Source organism: Abramis brama (genome assembly GCF_963993115.1).
Source record: "Abramis brama genome assembly, chromosome: 9".
Taxonomy (NCBI): domain Eukaryota; kingdom Metazoa; phylum Chordata; class Actinopteri; order Cypriniformes; family Leuciscidae; genus Abramis; species Abramis brama.
Window position 1 is genome coordinate 385,995 of NC_139971.1, and position 22,457 is coordinate 408,451.

Below are 22,457 nucleotides of genomic sequence, written 5' to 3' on the forward strand. Positions count from 1 at the left end.
CACAAGCAAAACTGAAAATTAGTTTCTGGTTGTATTTCATTTACTATGTTTATTTTCAGAGGAGAAAGGCCGCGAAATTTAAAAATACTACTGTTATTGTGTCACGACATGTAGTTTTAAGAGTTTTTCAGTCGACAATGTAGTTGTTTAAAGCTCAAATCTGTGGTTTATTTATAAAGATAGCGCCTATTTAAAAATGTTATCTGACGGTTTCAGAGTTGTGAGATCCAGCGATCACTGGGCGCTCAGCGCTCATGTACCCCGCCGAGAACAGCCTTACCTCGGCTAGTGCTTCTGACGTTCGCCGATGGATCTGATGTCTTTAGTCTAGTGGTTAAACATGAGAATAATTCGTCTTGTGTTTATCTAACAGGCGATCTTTGGTCTCATTAATCTATAATTTGTTCCCTGGCAAATCGTTTTGGCTGAGGGCAAAGTGAAGTTTCATAACTTTATATATTTAGGCTATTTAACTTTAACGTTGTAGCCTGCTGTATGTGTGACTGAATGTTTACTTTATTTCTTGACTTGTACAGCTTCTTATACCTTTTAAAAACTGAAATTTAACAAAAAGAGACAGGGTTGCGTCATTTTATTTTATATAGCCTATGTAAGAATATTTTAAAATATATAAATTTACATTATTTATTATTGTTATTATAATAATATACCACTTGCGATTATCAATCTATTATAGTAAATGCTGTTAAATTATTGTACTATTCATATTAACTATTTAACTTATTATTTTTATTGTCTATATTCTGTAATTGATATTTCATATTCTATTGCTATTATTATAGTATTATACATAAACTATATACTATTATCAATATATTATTATTATATTATAGTACTTATGATATTATATAATTATACTTTTCATTACTATTTTATTTGCTGTATACTGTTTGTTTATTTTATTGACTAAACTATTTACTATTAGCCTACTTCTCACTTTATCTTATATTTACTATTTGCATTGCACTGTAGTTGTACCATATCATATGTATTACCATAAAGGATCCATCAGTTATCTTTGTTATTGCTAAAATCGGGTCAATGACAGAATATGCTTTTTCCACAATAAGAAAACTTTATTTAATTTAATGTGAAAATTAAATTATAGGGGAGAGGCGGGACGATTGAAACGCGGGACGGATGAAACACTGAGATTTTCTTGAAAACCACTCACGTCATGTACGTCAAATTTCGTCAGCACGTACAGCACGCAATGCCTAACATACCCGCGAAAACATTTCTTCTTTACGTCATGTCGTTTTGGAGTTAAAGCCGCAAAGCTGTTTTTGAATGCGGTGAGTGAATTCTTTCGTGCGGTACTTTTTTTTGACTGACAAGTTGGATTTATTGTTTCATGTGCCATTGTAATGATAATACGGCAGGTGTATTAGTACTGCAACACACCCTTAAGTGTGCAATATCAGAGTTTTTTTAGTTTAAGAGCAAAAGAGGTTTAAATGACAGGATGCGCTGTCGGGTGTTTCAACCGTCCCGCCCGCGCGTCCTGCCCGTTAAACCTGGTCATAGCCTATACTGTTCATAGATTCATATACTGTTTCTAGACTTGGGTTTCTTTTAATGCAAATTAATTTTCAATTACGCAACACATGCTATCTCTGTAATAATCATCAATTGTCCAATCTTCAATATTCAATAAATTTAATTTATCGTCGTCTGGTTGACCTCGTTTTCTTCATAATAACAGGTTATTCAACTAGCAAACACTCAATATGACTCAAGGAAGAAATGTAAGAAAATTAATTGTAAACTGATTTGTCTGTCTTCGTCAAAATAGCCTGTTAGAAAGATTACAAAATGCGCATAGGCTTATCGCCTATTGTTTATTGGGTGACAGAACAAAAATGGTTAATATGAACCTTTAAATGAAAATAAATTACAAAATATGTTTGTAACAATATGTACATAAGTTACTTGTCAGGTGTTGTTCACAAAAAAAAGCATTAGATGAATAGTTGCCATTTAAACTGTCATGTTTCATCCGTCCCGCACAGCACAAAGCACAACTCCCGTTCAAAGTCATATTTTACTTAAATCATTCTATATTTGTACCGAATAACACATGATACTAAGAGAACACATATGTGAGTTGTTAATCACAAAAAAATAAAAAATCTATCTGTAACCTTATCTTAGAAAACGACATTTATCTGAAAAGTGTTTCAACTGTCCCGGCTCTCCCCTATTTCAGTATGGGGGTCTTCACAATTCTTATCCAAGAATAAAAAGCCAAATACATGACAAGCCTGAGCTTTGGCCATTCCTTATTAAAAAAAATATTTTATAAGTCTAACTATCGAGATTTTAAATAACTAGAGATGGAACTTTTTTGTACACCACATATAAACCACTGAAATCGGTTGATAAATAAACTTTTTTTTTGTGGTTTTTATCCAGACAAAACGCAGCTCACCTGTTTACTTGCATTTGTTTACAGTGCAGTCTTGCCCTCCGCAAAATGGCGGACGCGTTGACGTCGCAGCAACGTTCCAAAGCGGCCAATAGGGCGTCTATGTATTTATTATGTCTATGTTGACAACCACTGCCGACACATGTACTCGTCACTGCCCTGAAGCGAGAAAATCAGCCTTTTAAATTCCAACCACCTGTTGTTGGGCTTATTGTGTTCTCATTCATCATCGAGCAAGGATACGTGAGTATTGCGTTTAGCCTACCTCAGCTATCAAACACAACCTACAACTTTAATTTCTAATGTGATTAATGTAGCATCGCTCGCACTGTTTAGTTTTTCGTTAGATTTTTCCGCTATTTAGTCTCATTCGTTTCTTTGCTCCTCTGGATTTGTGGATGTTTCCCCGGTGACACCTGCTTTCGGCTACTGTCCGCCATACAGACCTGGTTTTGTTCATTAAATGTTCTGATCTGCCTTTGCTTTTTATGTTTTATTTATTATACTTAAAATAAATTTGTATATTCGTTTTTCTTTTTTTTTCTTTTTTTCCACAAATGTATGACTTTTGGAAGTGCAATTTGATTATATGCAGTTCTCTTACGAGAGTTCTCTCGTACTGCGTTTTTGTAAAAACGCTGCGGGAAAAACTCTTTTTTCACGAATACTGAAGCAAAAAATTATCCTTAATTTTCCATATATGTAAAGCGCGTTGCAGCAGTACACAGCTATGGCGAGACAGCTTGCTCGCTCATTGGCTGTTCTGCGGCAACTGCATAAGCCTATCGAGCGAGGCCTGAAGTGACGTCAGGCCAATGAGGGCGCTTTGCGCCCTCCTTGTCATTTCCCGCCGAGACGGGTGTGGCTAACCTCTATAAAAGGAGCTCGAAAAGGCTGATTCACTTGATTTTCATCTCTTCAGCGAAGCTCACGCATCGCTGGATCACGAGGAAGCACGCGTCGTCTGAGGCAAGCTTTTCAGCGGGACGAGCCCTCGAAGCCGCTGGCCAACGCCGCCTTCTACCGCCGTACCTGCTGCGCTTTCCGACGCCATATCCTTTTCTTATTGTTCTTGTGTGTGTGTGTGTGTGTTCGCCTTGCAACACTCACCCCCTAAAAGAGCTGCGTCTTTTTAAAGATGCCTTCCTGCGGCTGGTGATCACCGAGGGAGACCGTCATGTCATCTGTGTCTCCTGTTTGGGTGAGGATCATGCAGCGCTCGCGCTCGCTGACGGCGGCTGCCCTCACTGCGAGCTTCTGCCGATGGTGACTCTGAGGACTCGCCTGGCTTTTTTCTCAGAGCCTGCACTCCCCGCCGCGCTGCCGTGCCGTAAGAAGCGTCACTCGCAGCGGGCCCCGGAACCCGCTCCAACCCGACCAAGCTCGCCGGTTCGCCCGCCTGCTTCACCGGCTTCCCCTGAATCACTTCCTGACGCTCAGCGCCCGCAGTCTGCCGCCGCTTCATTTGAGGAAGTTGTTTCCGAAGCCGCGTCGGGGGAGAAAGATTCCTGCTCTCTGCTAGTTTCAGGCAGCGAGGACTGGGCGAGCTCCGAGGATCTCGCGCCTCCTGCCCGTAGGCCTTCGACAAGAGCTAGCATCGAGAAGGAGCTCATGCGAGTACTCGCGTTGGCCGCGGCGAGCCTCGGCCTCGAGTGGTCTGCACCGGAGCTCCCTTCTCGCACCCGGCTGGATGGTAGTTTCCTCCCTGGTGAGCGCACCTCTCCGGAATCAAAGCCCGCTCCTTTTCTTCCTGAGCTTCACGAAGAAGTTGCGAAGGCCTGGAACGCTCCCTATTCAGCACGAACACGTTCGTCTGTGTCGCCAGCATTTTCCTCCTTGGATAATGCTAAAGACCGAGGCTACCTTTCACTTCCGCCGGTGGAACAGGCGATAGCGACCCACCTTTGCCCGCCCTCTGCTGGACGGCGGACTAAACCCGTGTTGCCTTCCAAAGCCTGCCGCATGACGTCAACGCTGCTCGCGCGAATTTTCTCCGCCGCTGGGCAGGCTGCGTCGGCACTACACACCATGGCTACGCTGCAGATATTCCAGGGTGATCTCCTCCGTAAGCTGGACGAGATGGGGCCTGAAGCTATCTGCATCGCGGATTTGAGAAGCGCTTCGGATCTCTCCCTCCGCGCTACCAAGTCTGCCGCCACTGTTGCTGAGAGGCATTTATGGCTGACGCTCACGGAGATGGCTGATTCCGAGCGCACCGCGTTTCTCGACGCCCCGCTGTCTTCCGCTGGCCTCTTCGGATCTTCTCTCTCCGAGTTCGTAGAGAGATTTACCGAAGCCCAGAAAGCGTCTCAAGCCTTCAAGCACTTCCTCCCGAAGCGCTCTGGTTCTGCAGCGAGTCGTGAAAAACAGACCCCGCGGAGCTCTCAGCCTCAGCCCCCGCCTTCGGCCGCCTCTTCACAGCAGCGACAGCAGCGCAGCTCTCGGCCCCGCTCTCGCTCTAGCAACTGATGCCCCGCTCAGCGCGGGCCGCGGCCGAGGATTACAGTGAAGCCGGAAGCCCCGAAGAAGTCCTAGCTTGCCTAGGAAAGCGCAGGTGTGTGAGCCCCGTTGCGGCCGGTCTCTCACCCAAGCGCGCCGCTGTTTCAGCCCCAAGATTTGCGACTGTTCCAGCGTTTTCTGCAAAGCGCAAGCCCGCACAGCTGCCCGCTTGCCTGCACACAAAAGCCGTTTTTACGGCTACCCAGATATATCCCGAAAAGAGTGTATTTTCTGGTGTCCCGGCCACGGCCGATGGTGCTATAAATGTAATGTCGATGCCCACTCCTCAGTGCCCATCCATACACACAAGCACAGCCCTACACTTAGGGCTCGCGCACATAAAATCGACTCAGGTCGATTGCGCTTCCAACATAGTAAAAGTGCCCATTTCCCAGTGGCCACGAACACTATGTCCCACAGATCGCAGGCTCTCTGTAAAAACGAGACCTGTGCGCGCTCGCTCTGCTCAGGCAGGCAGCGCGTCCAAAGCAGTGAATGTGCCCGTTTCCTGCCCACATTTACTAGCAGACAGCATGAGTCCCACGAGACTTTCTCAGCCCTCCCTCACTCTGTTAAGCACTGTAGTAGGGTCGAGGACGAGCGTTCTGCCCGCTGTATTAAGCGCGCTCCCCGCCTCGAATGTCACAGGCGTAACGCCTATGTTATTGCGCCCCGAAGCACCTCTGTCGCACGGCGAACAGAGCACGCTTCGCATCCAACCCTTAGCCAACCATGCAGAGGCATGGGCAGCGCTTCCAGGGGTTTCGGTCTGGGTGCTAGACATTATAAAGAGAGGCTTCTCGCTACAGTTTTGTCGACGCCCTCCCCGCTTCACAGCGCGCGTCGAAACTACGGTGACTTTAGGCAAGGCAAGGCAAGGCAAGGCAAGTTTATTTATATAGCACATTTCATACACAATGGCAATTCAAAGTGCTTTACATAGAAGAAATTAAAATAATAAAAAGAAATAAGAATAATTAAAACAGTTTAGAAAAATAAAAAATAAAATACAGTACAGTACAGATAGTCGGACGAGCATTGGCACAGTGCTCATTCATTAAATGCATAGCTAAACAGAAGTGTTTTGAGTCTGGATTTGATCTCCTCTGGAAGCTGGTTCCAGCTGCGGCTGGCATAATAGCTAAAAGTGGACTCGCCATGCTTAGAGTGAACCCTTGGTATTTCTAGCTGATATGATCCTAGTGATCTAAGTGATCTGGGTTTATATTCAGTGAGCATATCTGCAATGTATTGAGGTCCTAGGCCATTGAATGATTTATATACCAGTAATAATACTTTAAAATCAATCCTAAATTTAACTGGGAGCCAGTGTAAAGACCTGAGGACTGGTGTGATATGTTCATATTTTCTGGTTCTGCTCAGAATCCTGGCAGCAGCGTTCTGTATGAGCTGCAACTGTCTTATGGTCTTTTTGGGAAGGCCAGTGAGGAGTCCATTACAATAATCCACCCTGCTGGTGATGAAAGCATGAACAAGTTTCTCTAAGTCTTGTCTGGAAACAAAGCATCTAATTCTTGCAATATTTTTCAGATGATAGTATGCTGATTTAGTTATTGCTTTGACATGACTACTGAAACTGAGGTCTGACTCTAGTGTCACACCAAGATTCCTGACTTGATGTTTAGTTGTTTGACCCCTAGAGTGAAGGTATGCGTTCACCTTGAGAACTTCATCCTTGTTTCCAAACGCAATAACTTCAGTTTTGTCTTTGTTTAATTGAAGAAAGTTTTGACACATCCAACTGTTGACTTCGTCAATGCATTGGCACAGAGGGAGTCAATGTGGCTGTAATCGTTAGGCGATAGGGCTAAGTAGAGCTGTGTATCATCTGCATAGCTGTGGTAAGCAACTTGGTTCTTTCTCATTATTTGGCTCATTGGGAGCATATACAGGTTGAACAGGAGTGGCGCAAGAATTGAGCCTTGAGGGACTCCGCATGTCATGGATGTCCACTCAGACTTATGGTCTCCTATACTCACATAATAACCTCTCCCATCTAAGTATGACCTGAACCATTTTAGGACTATCCCAGAAAGCCCCACCCAGTTTTCCAGCCTGTCAAGAAGTATGTTATGATCGACAGTGTCAAATGCAGCACTGAGGTCGAGTAGTACCAGCACTGATATTTTGCCTGAATCAGTATTTAAACGAATATCGTTTATTATCTTTATGAGCGCTGTCTCTGTGCTGTGGTGCGGTCGGAAACCAGATTGAAAATTGTCAAAGTATCCATTCGAGCATAAGAATTTGTTCAGCTGATTGAAGACAACTTTTTCAGTGATCTTGCCTATGAAAGGAAGATTTGAGATCGGTCTATAGTTGCTTAATATGGTCTTATCCAGATTGCTCTTTTTCAGGAGGGGCTTGACAACTGCAGTTTTCAGGGAGTTTGGAAAACTCCCAGAGAGAAGTGAGGCATTTACCACTTCTAGGAGATCTGCTTCTAAACAGTTTAACACACTTTTGAAAAATGATGTGGGAAGTGTGTCAAGAGCGCAGGTTGATGTTTTAAGGTGCTGTACGGTTTCTTCCAAAATTTTGCCATCAATTTCTTTGAAATCAGACATAGTAACTACTTTCTCAGGCGGTTTGATCTGTCTGACCCCAGGGCAACTCAAGGATGTGCTGATCACCTTTCTGATATTATTGATTTTCTCAGAGAAGAAAGAAGCAAACTCACTGCACTTGCTGTCTGAGAGCATTTCACTGGGAATCTGGCTTGGGGGGTTTGTCAGTCTCTCTACAGTAGCAAAAAGAGTGCGTGTGTTGTTTAAATTGCTGTTTATAATATTTGAGAAGAAAGTCTGTCTAGCTTTGCCTAGTTCCATATTGAAAGCATGGATGCTGTCTTTGTAGATGTTATAATGGACTACAAGTTTTGTCTTCCGCCACATGCGCTCTGCTTTTCTGCATTGTCTTTTCATATTTTGCACTGCTGTTGAGTTTCTCCAAGGTGCTTTTTGTCTGCCACTCTTCTTCCTGGCTTTCACAGGAGCAATATCATCAATTACACTTTTAACTTTTGAGTTAAAAGAATCAAGGAGAAAATCAACAGAGTCTGCAGATATACTTGGTGTTAAGGATATAGCCTTCATAAATAGTACACTAGTGTTCTCATTTAAGCATCTCTTCTTGACAGACACAGATCTAGCTTCAGTGGCAGGAGAGATCAATATATCAAAGAAAATACAGAAATGATCAGACAGTGCTACATCCTTAATAACAATCAGTGAAATGTTTAGACCCTTACTGATGAGTAAATCTAGAGTGTGTCCACGATTGTGTGTGGGTCCATGTACATGCTGAGTCAGATCAAAAGTTTTTAAAACAGTATTGATTTCTTTTGCCATGTTGTTTTCTGCACTATCGATGTGGATGTTAAAATCTCCAGCAATGGCAAAGCAGTCAAACTCTGATGTAATTGTTGATAATAGTTCTGTAAAGTCCTCAGCAAAGGCTGAAGAGTATTTTGGAGGCCTGTAAATAATGATAAGTAAAATGCGTGGAGCACCTTTTAACACAATACTCAGATATTCGAAAGACAAGTAATTCCCAAATGATATTTGCTTACATTGATAGATATCTTTAAAAAGAGCAGCTAGACCCCCACCTCTCTTAACAGCTCTGCAGACACTCATAAATGTAAAGTTCGGGGGGGCTGCTTCATTGAGGATTGTTGCACTGCAGCTGTCTTCTAGCCAGGTTTCATTCAGAAGCATAAAATCCAGATTGTTTGTGGTTATTAAGTCGTTGACTAGAAGTGATTTATTTTTAAGTGAGCGGATGTTAAGGAGTGCTAACTTAACAGACTTACTTTTCCCCACAGAAATATTAGTTTGACGTGTAATAGGCACCAGATTAGTTAGGTTTGCTGTACGGCTATTGAAGGCCTTAGACTTTCTATCTTGTGATAGAACAGCAATAGAGAAAGATACAGGCACACTGGGTTCCCGCTTGTTCTGTAAACATTTGAGAAAGTTACTGTTATCAAAACGGGGACCCGACACACATCACTGAGAGCTGGTATCAGTTGTTTTTGGTTCACCTCGAGCAGATGGAGGAGGGTGTGGGCCCTGGCGTTGTGGCAGAGGCCGAAGAGCTCTCACAGGAGGGGGAGGGCGAACGCGTTTAGAAGTAGCACACCTACTTCGCGCCGAAATATCAAAACTGATGAGCAAAGGGGCGATAGAGCGTGTATCCCAAGCTCAAAGCGAAGGGGGGCTATACAGCAGATACTTTCTGGTCCCCAAAAAGGACGGTGGTATCAGACCCATACTGGATCTAAGACGGCTGAACAGAGCATTAGTGAAACGCAGTTTCAAAATGCTCACGACCAGGAAAATCCTCGCGCATATTCGCCGAGGAGACTGGTTTATGTCGATAGATCTGAAGGACGCGTATTTTCAAATACAGATAGCGTCACATCACAGGCGATACTTGAGATTCGCCTTCGAGGGTCAGACATACCAGTATACAGTCCTGCCGTTCGGCTTGTCCCTGGCACCTCGTACATTTACGAAGTGCATGGACGCAGCGCTCGCCCCTCTCAGACTCAGAGGCATGCGAGTGCTGAACTATTTGGACGACTGGCTGATCCTAGCTCAATCACGATCACAGCTCGTGGAGCACAGAACCATTTTACTCGATCACCTCGAGAATCTTGGTATCACGGTCAATTGGACAAAGAGTTCGCTGAACCCCAGTCAAGCGATTTCGTTTCTGGGTACCATTCTGGACTCACAGTCTATGACAGCGCGGCTGTCGCCACAGCGCGTGCTGCACATTCAGCGCGCGGCGAGATCCTTCCGCTGCGGCGCGACTACCCCGCTCAAAATGTTTCAAAGGATGCTGGGTCTCATGGCCTCAGCATCGCCAGTTCTTCAGCTGGGCTTGCTCCGCATGCGCCCTCTGCAGTTCTGGTTGAAAGCGCGAGTACCGACTTGGGGACTTCCTCGAGAGTGAAGATGGTGTCGACAGACGCATCCACCTCGGGATGGGGAGCACTGCTCGAGGGCAGACCGTTCTTCGGCCTGTGGTCAGAACGAGAAAAGCTCCAACATATCAACTGCCTGGAAATGCTGGCAGTGCACAACGCGCTGACGCGTTTTTGTCCCCAAATCAAGGACCAACACGTCGTAGTCCGTTCGGACAACACGGCTGTAGTGTCCTACATAAATCGCCAGGGCGGTCTCAGATCCACATCCCTGTACAGGCTGGCGAAACGCCTCCTAACATGGGCTCAGCACAATTTGCGCTCGCTGAGAGCAGTGCATGTGCCTGGGCTCCAGAATGTGGGCCCAGACAGACTGTCCAGGAACAACATTCCCCTGGGCGAATGGTCTCTCCACCCACAAACAGTCCGGCTGCTGTGGGAGAGATTCGGCAGAGCGGAGGTGGACCTATTCGCGTCCCGCGAAAACGCTCATTGCGCCGTGTTCTTTTCCAAGAACGACAGCGCGCTGTCCCAGATGTGGCCGCGCTGCCCGTTATACGCTTTTCCCCCCGTCTCCCTCCTGCCTCAGGTGTTAGAGCGGGTCAGGGAAACAAAATGCTCAGTACTGCTTGTAGCACCGTTCTGGAAGAACCAAGCATGGTTTCCAGTCCTGATGCAGTTAGCAGACATCGCTCCATGGCCAGTGCCATTGAGGAAAGATCTCCTCTCGCAGGCCAGGGGCTCGATTTGGCACCCACACCCGGAGTTGTGGTCCCTTCATGTGTGGGCGCTCAACGGATATCCGTTGATCTCGCAGAGGGAGTGATGAATACCATCACTCAGGCTAGAGCACCGTCGACTAGGCGGCTTTATGCCTCGAAGTGGTCGGTTTTCTCCGGCTGGTGTACAGCTCGGGGTCTATCACCCCTCGATTGTGAGGTGACGGAGGTTCTCTCCTTCCTACAGGAGCTGTTGGATAAGGGCAGATCCCCTTCCACGCTCAAAGTTTATGTGGCGGCTATTGCAGCGTTCTCTGGAACAACGCTAGGTCAGTTACTAGGAAGGAACGATTTAGTCATCCGCTTCCTCAGGGGAGCTAGGAGGCTGAATCCTCCCAGACCTCCTTCAGTCCCTATGTGGGACCTTTCTACGGTTTTGGCGGCCATGAAAGGTGCCCCTTTTGAGCCTATCCAATCTATTAGCCTCAAACATTTGTCTTTTAAAACAGTGTTTCTGATGGCTCTCGCTTCGGTGAAGCGCATAGGCGACCTGCACGCGCTCTCCGTGAGCCCAGCGTGCTTAGAGTTTGGACCTAATGACTCTAAAGTCATACTCAAACCTAGGCATGGTTATGTGCCAAAATCCCTCAACACGCCGTTTCGGGCTCAGGTTATCTCCCTGTCTGCCCTGCCGGGATCAAGTGAGGAAGGGGACTCAAGTTTTCTTTGCCCCATTAGGGCTTTAAGAGCTTACGTGTCCCGCTCTGCTGTCTTCAGACAGACTGAGCAGCTCTTTGTCTCGTTCAGTGGACGTTCCAAGGGAATGGCTGTTTCGAAACAGAGCCTATCCAGATGGATAGTTGACGCCATAGCGCTGGCTTACACTGTCAAGGGACTCCAGTTGTCGCTGACGCTGGGCGTTAGAGCGCACTCCACGAGAGGCTCGCCTCTTCGTGGGCTTGGTCTAGCGGGATTTCCTTACAGGACATATGTATGGCGGCAGGCTGGGCCTCGCCGTCTACATTTATTAGGTTTTACAACCTAGAGGTTCCCGCCTTGCAGGCTAAGCTACTATCGGTGTAGTCGAATCAGCTGTCTAACTAGAACACTGAAATCGCATGCGCAGCGCGCTACCGACTGTCTTATGGGCAGAATTGTGTAAGACCCACATTTCCCACATTAGTTCAGGTTCCCCACCCTGTCTGTGTGATGTCATATTCGCGTCTGCGGACGCGGCCATATAAGGACAGAGGGATTCCCCTTTTGTCTCTAGACTCTCTCTGTGAGGTCATGTTTTGCGTCTGCGGACGCTACAATATAGGGAATTAAGGTCCCCCCCCCCTTATTCCCAGACTCTCTGTGAGTCTATCTGGTGATTATGCACTGTATACCTGGGTTAGCTTCCAGTGATCGGTGTTTTATCCCAGCACGCACGGCGTTTTACAAGGGGTTCCCGCAGCATTTTTACAAAAACGCAGTACGAGAGAACTCTCGTAAGAGAACGTACTCGGTTACTAACGTAACCTCGGTTCTCTCTAGAAGAGGGAACGAGTACTGCGTTCTCTGCCGTGCATACGGTTCACTCTGGTTCGCTTCGGCGATGAAAATCAAGTGAATCAGCCTTTTCGAGCTCCTTTTATAGAGGTTAGCCACACCCGGCGGGAAATGACAAGGAGGGCGCGAAGCGCCCTCATTGGCCTGACGTCACTTCAGGCCTCGCTCGATAGGCTTATGCAGTTGCCGCAGAGCAGCCAATGAGCGAGCAAGCTGTCTCGCCATAGCTGTGTACTGCTGCAACGCGCTTTACATATATGGAAAATTAAGGATAATTTTTTGCTTCAGTATTCGTGAAAAAAGAGTTTTTCCCGCAGCGTTTTTACAAAAACGCAGTACTCGTTCCCTCTTCTAGAGAGAACCGAGGTTACGTTAGTAACCGAGTACGTTTTAATAAAGTAACGAAACCTTCTGTCATTTTTACTCTTCAAAGTGTAGGCTACACTTGCAGGTGTTGATAGCCCCATTAAATAATAATAATATAGATACACAATAAACGATAAAAAGTATATAATTATCTAACAAAATACACCATATATAAAAATATTGTCAGAACATCGTCGCTCAGTTGCTGAATGTCGCGCAACAAAGTTGCTACAACCCTGTCACGTCTTACAATTCTACGTTGTTACAATGTTGCGAGCACGTAGACAGCGACGTTGCCATAGCAGAAATGCAACGTGCCAGAGACGTTTCCACAACGTAAATGTGTTTGCTGGGCAGAGACAGACCTGAACCAGAGGACCAGAAGTTCCCAGGTCCATAGGGCACATTGATAGCTGTTTCTGAGACTGGCCAAATTATTAGAGTATTTTTAGTCACAACTGCAGAAGATTAAGCACTCGTCCTAGACAGCAGCACATCTGTGCAGATCTGTGAAAAAAACATTCTGTCATGTCAGACTAATTTTACTGGATCAGGATTTTCTTTTTTAAGAATGAATTTATAGATGTCTGGTTTAAGAAAGAAGTGATTTGGGGCAATTCAAGAATCCTCTAGGTTGCACTCCAACTGTACCTCAAAATGTCTTTTGATGTTTTTGTGTTCTGCAGAAGAAAGATATTCATGCAGGTTTGGACAACAGGAGGTCGTTTTTTTAGGTTTTTTGGCTAAGCATATGAAATGAGAATGACATTCCTTTCTAATGAAATTTGTATTTGCGGTAAATCGATTTGAGCATGAAACAGTACACGACTCTAATATAATGTCCAAATATAACTGTCCTGTCTGCGTACCTTGAGTCCACAGTAATATTGAGATGGACTTCTCCAAAGGGCAGGACGTGGATCACAGCGCCCCCTGCTGGACTTACTCCTGTGAACTCGGGCACAGAGGAGCAGTCGGCTCCGCCTCCAACTGCAATAACACATAACCAAGAAATCTATAGTAACACACAGTAAAACTGCCTACAAATGTGCATGGTTCAGCCCTATCTTATCTGTCTTACTTGTGTACAGGGCTTGACATTAACACCCGCCAACCAGCCGAATGCGGGTGAATTTCAGCTGTGGCGTGTAACACATCACTCCTACTAGCCACTTGAATTTTTTTATTTTATATAATATACATTTTAAAATTGTAGTCTTTAAAAAAGGCATCTGAAATAATAGACTAAGTGCCATGTGGTGTTGTCAAAAATATAGATTTTTCGATAAATTTTTTTTTATTATTATTGAAATCTTTCCAGTACAGACATAACAATTATAAACATTACCATTTGAACATGACAGTTTAAGCTGGCTTGCGGACAAAGTCAAACACAAAGACGCTTAAGAGAAGCGAGGGAATTACAAGAGATAGAGATAGATTAACATAGTGGAAGAACGAAAAAAAAAAAAAAAAAAAGATTTTTCGATACATATCGATACGGAAATATCTGAAACTCTTCCGCAGGATACACAATACTAGCTGTGTGTTCTCGCTCTCTAATCTCTCCGACAGCGAGTGACACACAAACCCGCGTTCCCTCACTCACTCCTTTCGTTTGGACCGGATGAATATTGTTGGTGTTACAGGTCTTGAATTTCAGCGTGGGATTGCACGTATTGAGCATAATATTACTCATTCCCCCAGATTTTGTGCTCACACCCAAAGTTCGCGTACATAAAGTATTTTGGCTATATAAAACAGTATAATGGGTCCATGCGTCAGGCCTTAAAGTGACAGCAGCCTAATATACCGGATGCCAAATTATGAGATAATATTAAAAAGATCTATATGGCAGTTTTTCCCTATGGTATCGATGTCTAAATTGTGGCCAGTGAAAATGCTGTGTGGCTCGTAACTTTGGAAAACCACTAGCCAAAGTGGCTGGTGAGCAAAAAAGTCTATGCTTGTGTACACAAATCTAACTATATTATCTAATGTTATATCTGTATAATTTACATGTAAAAACCTTTTGATCCTTAAGGCTTAAGCTGTAATGCAAGTGTTGGCATACACAGGAACATCTTCAGTGTTCAGAGCTGGAATCTAGGAAAATACTCTAAAATCTTGATTTGACAAATTTGAATATATTAAATTTCTATCGATTTTCAATATCAATAATTAATTTGTGTTATGGAAGCAAAGGAATTATTTCATACCTTCTATTATTTTGTACTATTATTATAAAATACTTGATTGGTATACTGTATATATGCAGTAGTTTTGCCCATAGCACTGATATTTTTCAGTAATTATGTTGCTGAATGTGTTTATTTTGAAGGCTTCAAAACATAGTACTGTAATTCATTAGTTCATTGTGAAGACTGAGATGAAATGCTAACCTGTTATTAAGAGATGCACAGATACAGTGGAGAAAGGCTTTGCCTCGTTGTGAATCTGGTTCTTCACAGACGAAGGAAAATCCTCCACCATGATCTGTACTGAATACTGACCCAAATACCCTCCTCCTTCATACAATAGTGTACACGTCTCCTTTCAGGGTTAAAACACATGGGTGTTTGCAAGAAACAATATAATAACTTGCAAATTAAAAAAACACTTGTAACTATTTAATTGAACTGAATATTTAAAGGTAAAGATGACTGACTTCATTAAGGCGCATAAATTCACCAAGGCCATTCTTCTCATAATGACAGCGAATCTCATCTCCATCCAAATCCATCACATTTACCGGGATTTCCTGAGGACAACCAGCTCTTATCCTGGTATACAGAGATACATGTTTCAAACATACAGTCTGTTTTCTATGTGCATTTCTGAAGTGTGTTTGCAGGGCTTTACCTGACTGGAGGAGGCAGCGACACATATGGAGGCTGGTTAATACTGTTAGTGTCCGATCTGACAGACAGATCTGCTCTTGAATACAGTGACACGGCTCCATCATATCTAAAGAGTGAACACAAGATATTATATTTAATTCACTCCACAGGTCATTTACTTGGACAGTCTGTAATCACAAACCCGAGCTGAAGAGTAGAGGTGTAGTTTTGAGGGATGGTTTTCTGCCACTGACGGAGGCACCAGCCGGGAGAAGGAAAAAGTCCTTTCACAGGAGAAGAGCTGAGCTGATCGAGGCAGTTCACTTCATTACACACCTCATCCAGGGCTGGACAGGGCAAAGTGGACACCAGACTGTAATGAGCCCTGACCTGCAGGCAGAGACACGGCACTTTAACCCTATAAACCTCCTGTATCATATCCGGCACGTAAAACTCTAAGACCCTTTAAAATTTCAACGTGGTTAAAACTTGCTGTCGGTCTTGGTGAACAATGTATTAAAATGGGTCAAGCTATCGTTTAATGAAGCTCTGTCTGCCGCGCTCACTAATGCCTGTCGCTCCTCTACACTCAGGGTTAGGAGAGGAGTCTTCAGAGTCTTTTACTCGCCTTGGTGATCCAACCGTTGGCAGAATTTATTTTTATTTTATTTAACCTTTATTTTACCAGGTAGGCCGAATGAGAACAAATTCTCATTTACAACGGCGACCTGGCCAAGATAAGGCGAAAAATGTGCAAGACAACATAGAGTTACATAATAAATACACAGAACACAAGAGTGCAAATTTACAAATTACAGTGAAACACAATAAGACAATACAAGGTCAAGAAAACAGGATAAGGTATATGTGGTTCTGTTGAGCAACATAGTTAAGGCACTAGGGAATGTATTTTAAGATAAAAAAAATAAAAAAAAGGTAAATCATTTTACTGGATATATAAAGTGTATCTTATTAAAGTGTATCTAACCGATAGATCATTTAAGTGCATGGATTATATGACCACGATTATGGGAAGGAGAATTTAAAGTCCACATGAAATCAAAATTGACCATATTTACTTTGTTTGCCTAAATTGATCGTTTTGTGGTGAACAATTCATCCATGCAAGTCAATCCACACAAAAAAATTTTTTGGCTTCGTAATCTTTAATCAAAATCTGAAAATGCCTTCCCTGATGACGTAGGTTTGAGGACTTGGGTTGGGAAACGCTTAACCACTCCCCTCAAACCGTTAGTCTGTTATGAGCGAGAGATGGAGAGGAGGAGCGCTAGAGTAAAACCCTGCCCTCTGTTCAATATTCCTTTTCACTGGAAAATACGTCACAACACTGGAGAAAAGTCGTTTGCAACTTCCGGTTCACGCAGACTTTAAGAAATATCTGAGCAATAATAATAATACAAGAACGTCAGCAGGTATGACAGTAGTGCAGGTGAAAGAAGTCCACTGTGGACCTTAGCATAAGGGAGAGAAGATTGAAGACAATTAACAGGTACATAGATCGGTCAGATGTTCAGAAAGGAGTAATTTAAAGGCAAAGATGATATGAGTGTTTCAAGTTTTAGGGTCAGAAGCTATAAGAACAAATATTAATATTTGTGGGTTAACGGTAGCAAATAACCAACATAAGATTACCCTGTATGCCAACAATATTTTGGTTTTCATGGTGAATTCTGAAAACCAAACTTGCATCTAAAGCAGGGCTCCAGACTGCGACCAATTGGTTGCATTTTGCGACCATTTTTCCTGCCGGTGCGACCAAATATTTATTCAACGTTCAACGTATTCACAACGTTGCCGAGCAGCGAATCCAAACAAAATGAAAGCGGAACGAAAATGCGCTAAGTTACTCCTTTATGCTTCACGGATCGTTTATTAGTTCGGACCAATAATAGACAGCGCAGCGCCCCGAACTTGCCAGTCACGGGCCGATCTCGATCACGCGACACTGTTACTCGGAGATCCAGACTCTGGAGATCCAGTGAAGAAATCCATTGAATTCGCCTCAGAATAACATAATCGCTGCGAGATCCAGTGAGAAACATCCTGATTCGGCGCAGAGTTCTCTGTTATAAACCACAGATATCAGATCAAACAGCGCTGACGTGGAAACCAGGAGAAACACTTATAGAAGGCTTTCAGTCCATAAATCAGCAACATTCACCATGGATTTAATATAGTAACTCTAACCATAATGTGACAGAAATAGTCAAACGCTTACAAGCTACTAACTGTTACTCATCTTTTTCCAGCACTTCAAAACTATCATAAATGTGATTTTATATATGATATGTCATATACATTTTTAATGTGATGACCAACACATTTTTTGTTCCTCCTTCAAAAATTGTCTTATTTAAACACTTATTTAAAAATAATAAAATAAATAAATTACCATTGTAAACAGTTGGATGCTTATTGGCTATTTTCACACCCTAATATAATTTTTTTTCACTCGGTTTGCTTTTTAATGAATATTAAGACATTATGAATGATAAAGTTAATTTCATCAACACCCTAAATTAAGCTTAGTGCTTTATTGTCAGCCCCAGTGCCACCAGATATGTTTCTGCAGAACTCAGTGGCTCCGGTGCCACTGCCCTCAGATGTTAGTCTGGAGCCCTGTGAACTTAAAATAAAACTGCACACTGTAATATCTGTACGTTAAGTATTTATTATTAAATAATTTGTCAGTATTACAGTCATTTTGGGGGAAATTTGAATAATTGCATTGCAAGCTGATTTAAGGTGTGCCCCTAAATTTTCTGCTTGCGCTCCTAAAATTTTCAGTCTGGGGCTCCAGCGCTCCTAGTAAAAAAAGTTAGTCTGGAGCCCTGTAAAGTGTTTTTCATATACTTTATTTAATGCAGCTACACTTACATCAATAACACTATAAGATGAATGTTTTAAAAATAAAAATGTGAATACTGAAATATAAAATGATGTTTAAAAAAACTGATACTTTAAATATGAAACTAAAATTAAAATTGCTTTTTAGGTTAGGGTTAGTCACTGTCTTAAGGAGTGAGTCAACAGATTTGTTCAAACACAGATTAATTTAGTAACGAAACACCCCTGTTTTGCCTCAGAGACATGCAACATCGCTGATATTCTGGGAAATCATGCTAATGTAATATTGCTTATTATATCATGTAAATAAGAGGGGAAATCATCCAGGGGATTTTTTTTTTACCTTGAATTCTTACTGCATTACAAAAGGATACATCATAGTGAAAGCATGCAGTGCAGTTTGATTGCTTTTGTACATCGAGTAACACTTCAGTTTCAGTTTGTTTTTATTTGATAGGGACAAAGCCGGATTATAGCAACATTGCTAATTTACGTCCGCAGTCCCTATGGTACACACAAAAACAAATACTCAGCACACAACAATACAAAAAAACAATACCCAAAACACATTAATAAAATTACTGATTTGTCATAAGCCACTTCTTTAGTTGCTCTTTAAAAGTGTGATAAGTAGAACATTGTCTTATTGACTGTGGTAAACTATTATAATATTTGCTCCCTATCACAGATAACCCTTTCTGACCAAAAGATGTTCGCCTGTATGGTACTTCACAATCTCCTCTAATGACAGACCTGGTACCAATACCACAATCTGTCCTCTGTTTTATAAATTCTTTCAACAAGCCCATGCCAGACCTTATAAATCAAACATGCATCATTTACATTTTTTAATTTTTCAAAACTCAATAAATTATGTTTTTTTTTTTGTTTTTTTTTTTAATTTTACAGTGATGAAATGAGAAGGGTTTTTTATCCAACACTTTTATCGCCTTCTTATACAGTCAAGACCAACGTTACTTGGCCATTCAATTCAATTACATTTTAAAGTGCTTTTTACATACAATAAAACCCCTCCACCCCTGCCCTGCTCCCGATCTTTCCTAATAACATTATATCCAGGCATATTTACTACTGACTTTCTGATAATCCTAGAAAGTCAATATTTGAATTACAGAGTAAATGTTCAAGTTGTTCGCGTTTAGGAGTCATACTCCAGATGTTTAAATGTCCGCCAAACAATCCTTTCATTTTACATTGTGTATCCCAGACAGTTTTAGCCCGATTCAAAGTTTGGAAAAAATTTGTTGATCGATGCCTTTTCATTACCGGATTCCTCGGTTTGAATGATCTGTTCAAATGTATGATCAAACAGATATGTGTTGTAGGTAACCGAGTCAAACACTCACCACCAACAGGTTCGGCACTTTGCAAGCCAGCGTGCGCATCAAACAAATGCCATTTGATCGTGCCGGAGATTGTACACAACCAAGGGCAATTTTTCCAGAGGGTTGTGGACCAGGATTAAGTTCTATATCTCCAGCCAAAAGTAATATTAATGCTAACTGAAAATATCCCAGTCGCGAGTTGTTGTTGGATGACAAAGCCTTCTCGCGAGCCACTGAGGAACAAGCTGACTTTACATTCCCATTATTTAGAATCTTAGAGTACAATGCGTGTTGACTCCTCAAACCCAGGGGGGAAACGTCATCGTTGCTTTCTTTAATATATCGATGTCGCAATGATGCTACCGATAATGTTAAAATATACAACATTACAGTCCAATTTAATAGAAAGGGTTTTACTGAGAGATTACATTTTGTTGTCGATTCTGATGAGAGAGTAGGTGGCTTTATTGAACCACACGCAGCACCTGCCAGACACGTGTGATCTTTAGCCGCCATGTTGCCAAACTTCATAATGTCTTCTTGCATGTCTTAGAAACTAAAATTCAGATATTATCATAGATTATACATATAGCACTCCACTCACGTTCCATAGTGAACCCTAAAGAGAGGAAATAAATGAGGCCTGAATCAGAGGCTTTAAATCTTGACACATGGGACAAGTTGTCTCTTACAGAACAAAGATTGAAACTGTTGTTGTAATGAATGAATCTCACCTGTTCTGATCTGTCCTGATCAAGCAACTCAATATTGACCGCTGCGCTGATGATGGATCCGGCAGTGATGTGAGGCAGTGAAAGCATGCAGACGATCCACAGACTGGCCTTCATCACGGCACAAGCCATCGCTAGACACGCCGTGATCAACATGTGAACCATTGAGAATAATCTTTGTAAACTTAGGATACTAAGTCAGTCCATTGTGATTTGTCTATGAACATACTCTATGGAATTTTGTCTTATTATCATTATAAACCCTAAACGTTTCTTTAAATTTCACAACAGCTTGTTTAAAGGTGTTATTTTTATTTTTCAAATTTAAGAGTCATTTCAATGGCAAAAACTGTCCCAGTCTGCCTGAATTCACCCTACGTCCTTCTAAGACAAATCTCTGGCATGATTGTGAAAGAATCAGACGTACCAAAAGCCTCCTGATGTCCCGATGCCTTCAGAAAGATTCCCTCGGTAACTGGGAAAATCTGGGTAGATTAGGCAACGTCCAGAACTCCTGTGTGAAATATCTTGTTTCCTAGCATCAACACGAAAGTGAAATGTTGTAAGAAAGGAGGCCAAACTGGCTTGGTGAGAATTGTTAAGGTATTTAGGTCTATTGTTTAATGATTACGTGTCATGGAGTGTGAATGCCAGGAACAGACTGTGTGTTTAATAAAGCTCAACATGAAAAAAACAATCAAATATCCTCATTAATTCTGGTAGACACAAAAATCACGCCTGCTTATGGCCAGTAAACTGAGAACATGTATGAGGAAAAAACATTTACCAGCCGTGAAGCCGTTTGTTCTTCGCATCTTGTTGAGCAACACAGATCATATTTAAGCTCATGTTTCAGATCAGCCGGTTTCTGTCACACAAACCTGAACACACACCATGGTATTTCTTATAAGTGTCCTAGACTGCTTTTCTGAGTTTAAAGTTGCTAGGTGTTTTCTATAGTATTTATGTCTTTAGCGACATGATTTCAGCATTCATGGGCGGTAGAGATTTAATTGCCTTCTGGATCAAAAACTGTTGGTGTTTTCCCCCCTTGTCCTTCAAGAAAATTTTGTGTCGAATGACCTTTTGTTTTTAAACAAACTCCAGGGTTGTGTTGTGATTTAATTCCCATACGAATCAACACCTCTATTAGGAGCAATCAATAGAATAATAGTTTATTGACTCTGTTTTGACCACTGCTGTGTGTCACTAAATGATTTTATTAGGTTTATATGACTCCCACTAAATGCCAGGAGTTTGAATATTAAAATTTTGAATTTAGATAATTTGATATACAGTCATGCTCAGAATTAATCATACCCCTGGTAAATATGATCAAAAATGGCTGTAAAAAATAAATCTGCATCGTTTATCCTTTTGATCTTTCATTCAAAAAATTGGCAAAAATCTAACCTTTCATTGAAGTAAAAGAATTGAAAGTGGGGGGTAAATCACATTATGAAATAAATGTTTTTCTCCAAAACATGTCGGCCACAATTATTGATACCCCTAGAATTTTTTATGAATAAAATATCTCTGAAGTATATTCCCATTAATATTTACCTTTTTTTATCACACCAGGGTGACTAGGAACATGAAATTGTCCAGCCTTCTTGTTTCACAGGAGTTTAAATACGAGGAAACACAAAAGCCAAATTTCTTTAATCATCCATCACAATGTGTAAAACCAAAGAATATAGTTCTGATGTGCATCAAAAGATTGTTGAGCTTCACAAAATAGAAAGTGGCTGTAAGAAAATAGCTAAAGAATTGAAAATCCCCATTTTGACCATCAGGGCAATAATTAAGAAGTTATAATCAACTAAAGATGTTACGAATCTGCCAGGAAGAGGACGTGTGTCTATACTGTCTTAATGCACGGTGAGGAGGAAAGTTTGAGTGGCCAAAGACTCTTCAAGGATCACAGATGGAGAATTGCAGAGATTACTGGAGTCTTGGGGTCAGAAATCCTATTAAAAAAAAATAAATAAAAAAAATCAAACAACCCCTACATCCCCACATGTTGTTTGGGAGGGTTTCAAGAACAATCCTCCTCTCTCATCCAAAAACAGACTCCAGCATATTCAGTGGTCAGACACGACTGGATCTTCACACGGCACAGGGTTCTGTG

The 22,457-nt window shown here is 42.3% G+C and overlaps 1 protein-coding gene across 4 annotated transcripts in view; it reads right to left on the reverse strand.

Moving 5' to 3' along the window:
* Nucleotides 1–20,889, reverse strand: part of LOC311089939 (uncharacterized protein) — a 48,522-nt gene extending 27,633 nt beyond the window's left edge. For 2 of the 4 annotated variants that reach the window (XM_084124970.1, XM_084124969.1), the window contains exons 1-7: nt 20,754–20,889; nt 20,330–20,460; nt 15,584–15,771; nt 15,404–15,508; nt 15,210–15,324; nt 14,944–15,094; nt 13,411–13,531 (exon numbers count right to left, since the gene is read on the reverse strand). In XM_084124970.1, coding sequence (XP_083981096.1) covers nt 13,411–13,531; nt 14,944–15,094; nt 15,210–15,324; nt 15,404–15,508; nt 15,584–15,771; nt 20,330–20,458 — 809 coding nt within the window. In that variant the 5' untranslated portion in view covers nt 20,459–20,460; nt 20,754–20,889. Of the gene's footprint in view, nt 1–13,410; nt 13,532–14,943; nt 15,095–15,209; nt 15,325–15,403; nt 15,509–15,583; nt 15,772–20,199; nt 20,215–20,329; nt 20,487–20,753 lie in introns of those variants that run through there. The other 2 variants (XM_084124968.1, XM_084124967.1) reach the window with 2 other exon arrangements.
* Nucleotides 20,890–22,457: the final 1,568 nt, after the last annotated feature.